Here is an 11,305-nt window from a genome sequence, read left to right on the forward strand (position 1 = left end):
CTCCTGAAGGAGCGACCACTCTCCTTGGACAGCTGGCTCCCCTCCCTTCTGGGACCTCAGCACTTCCCCAACTATCCTCCTTAGCTCATTGAAGTTTGCCCTCCTGAAGTCCAGGGCTGCTGCCTTACTGCATGCCTTTGCCACCTTGCGCTCGATGGTGAATTCCGGCAGGCGATGATCGCTGTCGCCCAGGTGATCGAGCACCCGCAGCCCCCTCACCAGGTCATCACCTGTGGCCAGCACTAGGCCCAACAAGGCGTCTCCCCTGGTGGGGCTGTGCACCTCCTGGGCTAGATGGAGGTCCTGCATTTGGGCTAGGAACCTACATGAGCGGTCAGACCTGGCTGATGCTTTTCCCAGCAGATGTCCGGGAAGTTCAGGTCCCCCGTGACTACCACATCCTTAGACTTCTCTACCTCTGTGAGCTGACCTAAGAATTCCTGGTCAAGCTCTTCTCCCTGGTTGGGAGGTCTGTAGTAGACCCCCACTGTTAAGTCTCTTTCTCCTCGACTGCCTTGTACTCTAACCCAAAGCGCTTCAGAGTGCCCCTCCTCTGACTCCTTGCTAATTGATGAGGATGTGTATTGATGTTGTTGAGCCAAGAATAGATTTCTTGTTACCCTGAGGCTCACTGTTCCATCAGGCACTTTGTAAATCTAAGGGAAAATTTCCTTGCAATTATACACAATAATGTACATTAACTGCTTGTACTAAGAGGAGTTGATATCCTACTATTAGAGCAGTTGTTCAGAATTCTCAAATATGTAGGAATAACCAGTGTGTTGATTGAATCTTGAGATTTTGATATCTCTGGATTATTTTGTAAGAGTTGAGCTGCTGCATTAGACGTGGGAAGAACCTTGCAAAGGAAGAGCTACTTCCTGACATCATGCTTTCTCTCCCTGTTGCCTAGGTGGATATACACGATTGCAGGGGGGGCGTTGGAGCGATGGCAGAGCCCTCAGTTGTGTGGAGCGTTTTGACACATTCAGTCAGTACTGGACCACTGTGTCCTCCCTGCACCACGCTCGGAGTGGGCTTGGAGTAGCAGTTGTAGGTGGAATGGTCTATGCTATTGGAGGTAAGAAATGCATTAGTTATGAGTGTCTATAAGCCAGTGGTTTTGTTTTCCTCATGATGTAAAGCAGGGGTTGGCAACATAGGGCTTATGGGCTGGGTCTAGCCCATGGCGCCAGAATGCTTTGCCTGTGCTTGCACCTGTGGTGGGACTGAGGATGAGCAGTGGGGAGCTGTGCTGGAGTCAGGCAGCGGGAAACTCTGCCTGCATTGCTGCCACTTTTTTCCTTGTTCCCTCCTACCCCCCAGTTACAGTTTGGGTGCAGCTTCCAGCCAGTGGGGAACTGAGCTGAGGCTGTGCAGCTTCCCGTGAAGGGACCAGGGAGAAGTGGCAGCAGCTGCACAGCACAGCTCCCAGCAGCTTAGCCCTGGCATGGCTGCAGATAAACCCATGTTGAAGCCACCCAGCCTGCACCAGATTGGAGCTGGGTTGCTCTTCCCCTTGGCTGTTAAGGGTTGCCAGCCCCTGATGTAAAATACTTGGACAACTAAAAATTCTTGGAAAGACTGACTTGCTTTAGAGTTGGCATCTTTTATTGTTGGGACTTATTTTTGAATGCTGAAGTATATTTTGGGGAACATATTGTATCATAATATTTTCTTAATCATATGTCGGATACTTTTTGTATGACCATTGTATTTTTTCACTGTGGAAGTGCAGGTTTTTTGTTGTTGCTATTCTGTTGATGTTGATATGAGCAGTCTTGTCTTTCTCAAAAACAAAACAGGTTAAAAAAAGATGCCTTAACAGCCAGGAAAATCTGAGTGAAACCTGTGTTAACCTAGGCAGAAACTGGACATGCACCAGTGCTGCAGGCTTAGGTCTGACCTGGGTCTGGCTTCTGGATTTTTGTTTGTACTTTCGGGGGAGCAAGTTACTACTTGCTGTACATGTGGCTGTTATTGCTGTTGCTTCAGTTTGACACCATAGGACTGTCTTCAAGAATTCTTGTGTTTTCATTCTTCCAGTACATGGCATTAGGTACAAAAGGCAGATTAACAGAATTGTTATGAATAACACCTTAATACACTATAAACTACAGTTGGAAATGTTCCTTTTCTCACCTGTTTTTGTAGACAATGCAGATGGCTCTGCCACAGAGCAAAGTACTGCCACTTCATATGTATAGAGAAAGGAAGCTTAAATTGAATAAACATAGTCTTAAAATCCCTAATTTTTCCTATTAAGGCTAGTAAGAATACTACCGCATGCAGTGTTTCGCTCAGAATTGCAATCTGCAGTATTTCACTGTGAATGCTGGTTGAGGGAATTCTTGCTTAAAATGCCTTGTAGTGATAATTCATTTCCCTGGTTTAGATAAATAGTTTGTTGCATTTGCACTCTGGCAGTTTGAGGACAAAGATTCAGATACTGCCCAGGAGCTTCCTTGTGGCAGAAGCAGAATAGCATTGGTATGTCCGCTTTTGCAGACCATTCAGACACAACCATTTTTTGTTCTCTCTTACTTTCAAGGTGAAAAGGACTCAATGATTTTTGACTGTACTGAGTGCTATGATCCTGTATCTAAGCAATGGACAACAGTAGCCTCCATGAACCATCCTCGGTGTGGACTTGGAGTGTGTGCATGTTATGGTGCTATATATGCTTTGGGTAACTATTCTAGTTCCTTCTGGTAAAACTAATTTCAAAGCCATTAGTTCACTAGATTAAATCAGATTAAGGATTTTTAATGCTAAAATCCTGTAATAATGAGATTTGAAAATCTACTGGCACATGTTCAATGACACACTTTCCCTCCTAAAATGTAATAGATTCTTGCAGCTGATGTAAGTTTGTGTGAATGCATGTACAGACATGTTCCCATTTCAAAGAAGAGCATCACAGTCAGCTCATGGAATAATATATATTGGAGCCATTGTTAAAGTCCAAAATGTGTGTGAACAAGTCATAGTCTCCTCCTTAAAAAGCATTTCAAAATACCCAGTAAAACTTTCCACTTTTCTGAGTCTCTTGCAAACATTAACCCAGCCTTATCACCTCCTGTGATGGAGGTGTGCACTTGTCTCTAATTCACAAATGAGGAGATGGAGATAAAGGAAGATAGGAATGATTTGTCCAAGCAGGTCTGTTGCAGAGTTGGGTGTAGCACTTGGGTGTGCTCTACCCTATTCTTACCGTTACTCTCATTCAGTAAACAACATACAGAAGGAAGAACTGACACAGGCTGCCAGCCATACTTTAAAAATAATTAATTCCCGTTTGCTTGTCACCCAACAGTGCTTCTGGTCTTGTATAAAAGGATCTAGAGTCTTCAAATTTTTTCTTCTTAAGAGATGAGGTGTATCTTGATTTCGATTTTGTTGTTGTTGTTAAACGAAACACTGAAGTGTAACAAAGAAGTAACATAAACACTCAGTGTAGAGTTCAGTAGCTTGTCTCTCAAATCAGCCAGTTCCACGTTTCATATACAAGTCGGTGCAGGTAATTGTCCAGTACTAATAACAAATTGTCTTCTCTAAACCCAGCTGGTGATTGGTTTCATCCCTAAAATGTAGCTGTTGCTGACCTTATGATTGGTTTGTTGGCTAGCAGGCACATGCAGTTACTATTGAATTATACGGCGTTGTCCTCCAATAATGATCTCTGAGTGTGCTGTTTGGACTCTGAATCTCTTGCAGTTAGTTATTTAATCTGTGTGGTTTTGGTATTATCCCATTATGAATGTTGATTCCCTTATGTATAAACATACAACTCACTGAAACTTACCTCAGAAATCTTTGTTCCAAGGGCATGTTCACATCTATAAAAGAGCGGGCTGTGCTGGGGAGAACTGATCTGTACTTCTGTGCCACCTAACTCTTCCTGCATGTTTGCTTTTGCTTGCAGGAGGATGGGTTGGAGCTGAGGTTGGCAACACAATTGAACGATTTGACCCAGAAGAAAATATCTGGGAGGTGGTGGGCAGCATGCCTGTGCCACGCTACTATTTCGGGTGTTGTGAAGTGCAAGGTGAGCATTCTTGGACATAACTTTATTGATGCTGTATAACCAGTAGTTCTGAGAGCAGCTCTGTTGCACCAAAAGTTTGCATTTGAGTCATGGATTCCTACATCTGTCTTGTCTTGCAGCTCTGTAAGATGACTTGATTTCTGTGCTGTCAGTTATGTGAATGTATGTGTTGGTCTCTCCCTTCCATTTCTCCTTCTAATGCTGCTTTTTTTTTTTTACTTCTGTAGAATTTGGAGTACATAAAGGTCTGCAGTCCTCTAACAAATATATAATTAAGAGACAATACTTAATAAATCAGTTCAGAAAACTCTTCCATTCTCTGTCAATTAGCCTTTGAATTGACTTTAAATAGCTTTCCTAGGGTGAAGAAGTAGTCCAGTATTTTCAAGGCTGCTGTAACTGTATTTTTATATTACACAGTCTGTGGTTTAAAAAAAAAAGGTTTCAAAAGACAAATGTGTGTCACATGTGAGGTCTGAATGCAGATGTTTATTAACATTCATACAAGGGGTTGCCATCTTCTAAAATTTCTACTATACCCTTAATCAGTCAGTGACTGCTCTGATCAAAGATCCATTGTTTAACCCAGGAAACTCATGGTTTCGGTAGGCTACTTCTGGGCTACTACAGGATCTTGGCTTGTGCTCTGAGCTAATTTTTAAGACGAGAAGGAAATCAATATTGTGCAGTATAAAGCAAAACTTGCTTTGTTGGTTTCAAGCAGTTGCATTATGATGTCTGTCATGTTTTACTGTTAGACTTAATAAGAGGAAATCCTGTCTCTCCAGGTCGAATATATGTTGTTGGGGGCATCAGCAATGAAGTAGAACTGTGTTCTGTTGAAGTCTATGATCCGAGATCCAAACGCTGGTCTGAGCTTCCTCCAATGGGCACCCGAAGAGCATACCTTGGTGTAGCTGCCCTCAATGACAGCATCTATTCTGTTGGAGGGTGGAATGAGACTCAAGAAGCACTTGCTACTGTGGAAAGATATTCCTTTGAAGAGGTAGGCTAGGGAACTTGGGAAACATGATTTCAATTATTTTATGGATAAAGATGCTAAGTAGGCAGTTTACCCTTGTAACTGTTTTAAATCTTGGACATTACATAGGTGGGGAAGACTAGTAGAATTCAGACAAACATTTTAAAATAAACTTCATGTAGTCAGTAATTTTAATGGAAACTGTGTTTTGGGGACCTTGGAGCAGTGTCTATTATTCTGTCAGGACCTGAGATTCTTGCTGATCTATTGAGTCATAGTTTCATAGTTGTTAGGGGCTGGAAGGGACCTTACAGATCATCGGGTCCAGCCCTCTGCACGTGGTCAGGAAAGACTGCTGGGATAAGATGTTTTTTGAAGATTGCCAGGGTGGGTGACTGGACCACCTCTGGGGGAAGCCTGTTCCAACCCCTCAGCACACAGCTTGTAAAGGTTTCCTTTATGTCTAGCCTGAAGTGATCTTCAATCAGCTTGTGCCCATTGTTTCTCATGCTGCCCTGGGGGTCCTTGGTGAATAGATGCTCCCCCAAACCCTGATATGCACCCCTGATATACTTAGAGGCTGCCGTAAAGTCCCCCCCGACCCCGTCTTCTCTTCTCTAGGCTGAACAGTCCCAAGTCCCTCAGCCTTTCCTCACACCTCTTGGTCTGGAGGCCTCAAATTGTATGTGACCCTCCTCTGGTCTCTCTCAAGCTTCTCCACATCCTTCTTGAAGTGTGGCACCCAGAACTGGACGCACTACTCCAGCTGCAGTCTCACCAAGGCCAAGCAGAGTGGGAGGATGGCATCCTTTGCCTTGTGCAAGTTGCCTCGGTGGATTCATGCCAGTGTTTGGTTAGCTCTGCCAGCTGCAGCATTGCATTGGTGGCTCACATTCATTTTGTTGTCAGTCGTGACACCTAGGTCTCACTCAGTTATGGTGGTGGCAAGCCTACCACTGCCAAGCCTGTAAGTGTGTTGTGGGTTATTTCTCCCTGGGTGGAGCACTTTACATTTCTCTGTATTGAACATTATCAGGTTGAGGTTCACCCGCTTCACAAACCTGTCCAAGTCAGCCTGTATTGCCAGCCTGTCTTTAGGCGTCACCACACTCCCCCATAGTTTGGTGTCATCAGCAAACTTTGCCAGATTGCTTATAATACATGAATCCAGTCGAACATGTTGAAGAGCACTGGTCTGAGTACTGAACCCTGAGAGATGCCACTGGTCACCATCTGCCTTGAAGACTCAGTTCCATCAATCAGTACCCTGTGGGTCCTGCCAGGGAGCCAGTTACCTAGCCACTGGACCATGAAGTAGTCGAGGCCGCATTTTAATAAATTTGACCATGAGGACACTGTGGGGGCTGATCTTGATAATTTAACCTCAATCATGTAGCATTTGAAAAGAAAACTCAAGTTCTCCTGGGTAATTTTAAGTTCACCACCCTAAATAGATCCAGTATAGATTACTAAACATGAGAGAGGGAAGCAGTTTTACTATAAAATATCCAGTAGGTTACCCCAGATGCAAGTTAACTAGGTATGGCATTTATCCTAAAACCAGCCCCAGAGTGATTGTTGCTGATTGTACAGTAGGTGGCACTTTTTCTTCCGCAGTAAATACTGCATCAGTGTCCCAGTGTGATCATAGACATCACTGCCGTTTTCGTAAGTTCCATTTCCTGGATGAGATGTAAAACAGGTGCTGGCTACTGTTACTAAATATGATTTCTATGGTACTTTTTGTAGAGTAGTCTGGGCAACACTGGTATGTTACCTAATTCTTTTGTGGGTATTTACATTTTTTATTCCCTAAATTGCCCTTGAATTTGCAGTGGATGATATACTTTCATGTTCTGCCTTGCTGTGTTCTGCTGTGCAGTGTGCAAAAGATGTGCTATCCCAGGGATGTCTGAATCCCCTTGGTGATGAATGTGTAATGTACACACATGGCATATGGCCTGGGAATTTGTTTGTTTGTTAGTTTTCCCACAAACTTTGTTCTCAAAGGGATCAAGCTCGTCTTTGTAAAGTGTTTTCTGATGTTTCAGGATGGAAGGTGCTGTGGACACAGATTCAAACATGATTACAGTAATAAATTATACTAAGTGGTCATTTTAGATACTTCAGCCTTAATCTTACTCTGGGGAGTTGGGGCTTGTTATCCTCAGCTGTTTGCTTAATTTTCTCCTCCTCTTCTGTCTTCAGGAGAAGTGGGTTGAAGTTGCATCAATGAAGGTGCCAAGAGCTGGAGTGTGCGTGGTAGCTGTAAACGGACTTCTGTATGCCATAGGAGGCCGAGCTTCCAGTCATGATTTTGCTGCCCCAGTAACCTCTGACACCGTGGAAGTTTATAACCCTCATCTGGATGCTTGGACTGAAATAGCCAACATGATCACCAGCCGCTGCGAAGGAGGCGTGGCAGTGCTCTGAAATAATAGGTGGTGTTTGGGGAACTTGCAGAGGAAGGAGGAACATCTGGCTCTTCTGAGAAGAGGCTTCATGTTTCTTTGCCCAGGGCCTCACCTACCACCGAGTACTTTTGTGGAATGGATGGAAGAGCAAATCTCAATTGGGTTGTAGGGCTGCTTCTTGGCAAAAAGGGATTAATTTCCCTCAAGATTAAAACCAGTCAGTCCATAGACTGTTTCATGAAATACAATCTAGAGAGAAATGACTAAAATAAGCTAGCTAAGCGTGGAACTGTTTGGCAAAGCAGTCCCACCCCCAAGATGATCTTTCCTCCTGGGATAACATTGGTGGGGTAGTCCAATGCTGTGGTGTCCCTGTGATGTGGCAAAGCTAGAACCATGCATAGCTCTTGAAGCCTAGATTCCTTTTAAGCAGCAAGGTTTTACCTGAAGCAAAGAGCAGCTTAGCCATTCCCTTACTACTAAAGTGATGGCAGAGAAAGTACCAGGAAGAGCTAATGGGAAAGGTCTTTCACTGCTGAATATGCAAACTAAAAATCAACTGGAGGTGAATTTTACTGTGCTAGACTTTCTGGACAAAGGATGTGGTGGTAGGTGACTGCCAATTCTACTTCTTCATTTGTCCTTCAGTAAAACCCAACATCCTTTTGTTCCTGCTGTTATGGAGAGGTATCACTGAGGCCATCTTTCCTCTCCTCTATATTGCATCATGTCCATACCTTTTGCCTTCATTTTCCCCTCTTTGCTTAAAGTATCTACCTACACCCACACATGGTAGCACAAATACCCTTCTACAGGCTGCTGTTTTCTTTTCCCACTTCCAAATGATGCCTCTAATTTTGCAACCATGCCTTTTCCAGGCTGAAGCAGAAAGGGCCCATGTAATAGCAGTTGGCTCTGTTCAATTTTAAAGTAATATTACTGGTCTTTTCATTTCACCATGATCTTGAAGGTCCTATATTTAGCTTGAAAAAAGCTTTTTATTAATTATAATAATACTTATTTTTTAGCAAACGTAAGTTTGACACCAAATCCAAACTTAAATTTTCCTATTTAATAAAAATCCCAGTACTTGAAATGCCTGTTCATGCAGTAGTGTTGTAGTATATGTGCATACATTGGATAAGTGTCTTGGGACTCAAGTACTGTGTCCCAAAGGAGAGTATCAGAACTTGCTGTGGACACTGTTTTACATCACAAAACCACCATAAAAAGTATAGCACAACTGGAAGTTGGCATTTTGTAGATGGAGGGACAGTCACTGTCTCTAGCCCATGGACAGCCTGTGCAATATAAATTCATAACAATAAAACCCTACACTTGACACAGTAAGTAGTTAAGAATTCACCCACTTGCGCAACATTACAACTAACACCATATGCTGAAGTTTGCTCTATATTGGAGTGTTTGCTTCTCTGATTTTTTTAAATGGTTCTGGATACTTTTACTTCAGAAAGGATTAACGTCAGACATCAGAAATCCTTATTCTGTGTTTCTTTAGTTTAATCCAGGTGAGATGGTTTCTAAACTGCTGTGAGTTTAGTTAGTTCCATATAATGTTCATGTTCCTCTCTCATGATGAAATTGTCTTATATGGGATTGTCTTTGCTTTTGTAATAAATAACATTGCGGCTGCTATCATCTAAAATGAGAGAAACTTTCTTAAGGAAAACTTTGTTCTAACTTTTGACAAGTCAGAGTGACTAGAAAAATGTACATGTTTGCCTCTAAAATAAAATAGTTCCTGTTTCCTTTCTTGTAGTGAGATCATTGGATAGAAAGTGCTTTAAATGACTGTTGCAGTAATACATTCTTGGTAGTATAGGAACTGGTGGAGAGGTACATACCAGGCCCTGTCTCTCTACTGCCCAATTTTTGAAAAGCCAGAAGAGAAAGAGAGAAGGTTTTTTTTGTAACTGGGTAACTTAAAACTCCTGGCCTTTCTGTGTTATGATCCTGTCAGACTTCAGTTGGGTAATGTAGGCTTAATTTATTGGTCTCTCTTCCTGTGTGCCTGTTTGCAAATTCCACTTTACTTCCTCCATAAGAAAGCTTGAAATGAACTCTGTTCCCAGAGGTAACCATGTAATTAAAGGTGCAAAAATGTTAACAAAACTTTCAATGAAAATCCTGGAGTCTGAAGTATGCAGCCAGTATTCTGCAGGAATTGGGACTTACGGTTGCTATTTTTAAGAGATACAGGTTTCTCAAGTTACTGTGTTTGTGTCAGGATGAATAAGTCATAAGTCTTTGAAGTCCTTCTGATTGGAACCCTAATTTTAACTCACTTATTTTACAAAGAAGTGAAAGACTCATTGCTCTATTGAAGGAACAAGGAAATTTAGAGCTGCAGAAGTAGTGTAGGGAAGTAGCTTTAATAAAGTGCAGTCCTTACAGTAGTGAACACTTCCCTCTATTCCCTTGGAAACTAGCATTTAGTAAAACTGCTTTAACTCATTCTTAAATACCCACTTATTGCCAACTGTCTATCTTCTAGCATGTGCACCTGCATGTAGGAGTACTAGCTCACAACTGAAAATGTACATTAAATTTCTGCTCTTACTGGCTGTAACAGGAATGAGGGGCAAGAGAAGACTATCATGAACACCTGTGATGTAGGGTTGAAGTTCGCCTCTTAGTACATTTGCATTCTCTTGACCAGCCTAGAACAGCTGCTCAGCTCATGCAGGAAAACAAACAACTAGCTTCCTTTACAAAAAAAAAAAAAGTGTCTCAGAGCCCCAAGCCTTCTGCCAAATCTTATGAGTAGCTCTCATTGTTCCAGCGCACTTTTTTAGCTAAGGTTGTCAGGAAGGTGGGGAGGAGAGTCATTAACCCTGAAGTGCATGTTCAGCCTGGACTGGGTCCTTAGTTAACTTCAATGAAAAGGACCTTTGTGTTGGAAGCCAGTATGTAGTTGTTACAAGAGGCATCTTAGAGAAGGTCCACTTACTTTCTTTTTTTTTTAAACAGAAGAACAGTTTTAACCACATTTAGTTGACATTCCTGAGGTAAGTGCTGATCTCAGTTTGACACCATTTGTCTACATACATTATATTATTACTAACTCATAATTACCAATAACTCTTTGATTTCTCTTCAGTTGAAGTTGGGCAAGGGAAGAGTTGCTTTCACCTGTTACATTGAGCAATTCATAGCCAGCATTTCCAGAAAAACTGCTGAATATACTATGACCAGGTGCTTTTTCCAGTCATCAAAAGCACCTACACTGCAGGTGGTGTTCCACTCAGGAAGAACAAACAGGGCTTTTCTCCAAAAGATGTGTAATCTTTATAAAAGCTATGAGTTAATTCTTCCTGCTGCAGAACTTGTCACACTTTAGTTAAACCACCTCTCCCCATCATCACTTTAATATTGAAACTGAGCAATTCAATTTGAAGACTTGTTTTCGAGCAGCATCCTAAAACCTCACTCAGGGAAGGTGCGCATGTCTTGAAAACAGTCTTAATGGTGACAGATGCAAGTCCTCCTTTGCCTGACTTTAATCTCAAATGCACTGCTTTGTATATTGCTGCCTTTCATTTTCCAGTTAAGGTTCTAGGCTGGAAAAGGAAGGAGGTGAAACATTATATTCCCACTAAAACACAATACAGAAACATATTCCCAGCAGGGAACGGCATGCTCAGGGGCAACCAGCACAGGTTCATCAGCGGCAGGTCCTGTCAGACCAACCTGGTGGCCTTTTACGACCAGGTCACTAAATCATTGGATGCAGGGGTGGCAGTGGATATAGTTTTCCTAGACTTCAGGAAGGCTTTTGATACTGTCTCTCACCCCATTCTCATTAGGAAGCTGGGGGACTGTGGCGTAGACACCCATACA

General features: G+C 42.5%; 1 protein-coding gene across 1 annotated transcript in view; it reads left to right on the top strand.

Annotated features, from left to right (window-relative positions):
- Nucleotides 1-8,786, top strand: part of IPP (intracisternal A particle-promoted polypeptide) — a 16,692-nt gene extending 7,906 nt beyond the window's left edge. Inside the window, exons 4-8 of the mRNA XM_019501386.1 lie at nucleotides 914-1,081; nucleotides 2,552-2,689; nucleotides 3,926-4,048; nucleotides 4,837-5,054; nucleotides 7,239-8,786. Coding sequence (XP_019356931.1) covers nucleotides 914-1,081; nucleotides 2,552-2,689; nucleotides 3,926-4,048; nucleotides 4,837-5,054; nucleotides 7,239-7,463 — 872 coding nt within the window. The 3' untranslated portion in view covers nucleotides 7,464-8,786. The remainder of the gene's footprint in view (nucleotides 1-913; nucleotides 1,082-2,551; nucleotides 2,690-3,925; nucleotides 4,049-4,836; nucleotides 5,055-7,238) is intronic.
- Nucleotides 8,787-11,305: the final 2,519 nt, after the last annotated feature.

This window comes from Gavialis gangeticus, unplaced genomic scaffold (assembly GCF_001723915.1).
Source record: "Gavialis gangeticus isolate Ggan-Ray unplaced genomic scaffold, GavGan_comp1, whole genome shotgun sequence".
Taxonomy (NCBI): Eukaryota; Metazoa; Chordata; order Crocodylia; family Gavialidae; genus Gavialis; species Gavialis gangeticus.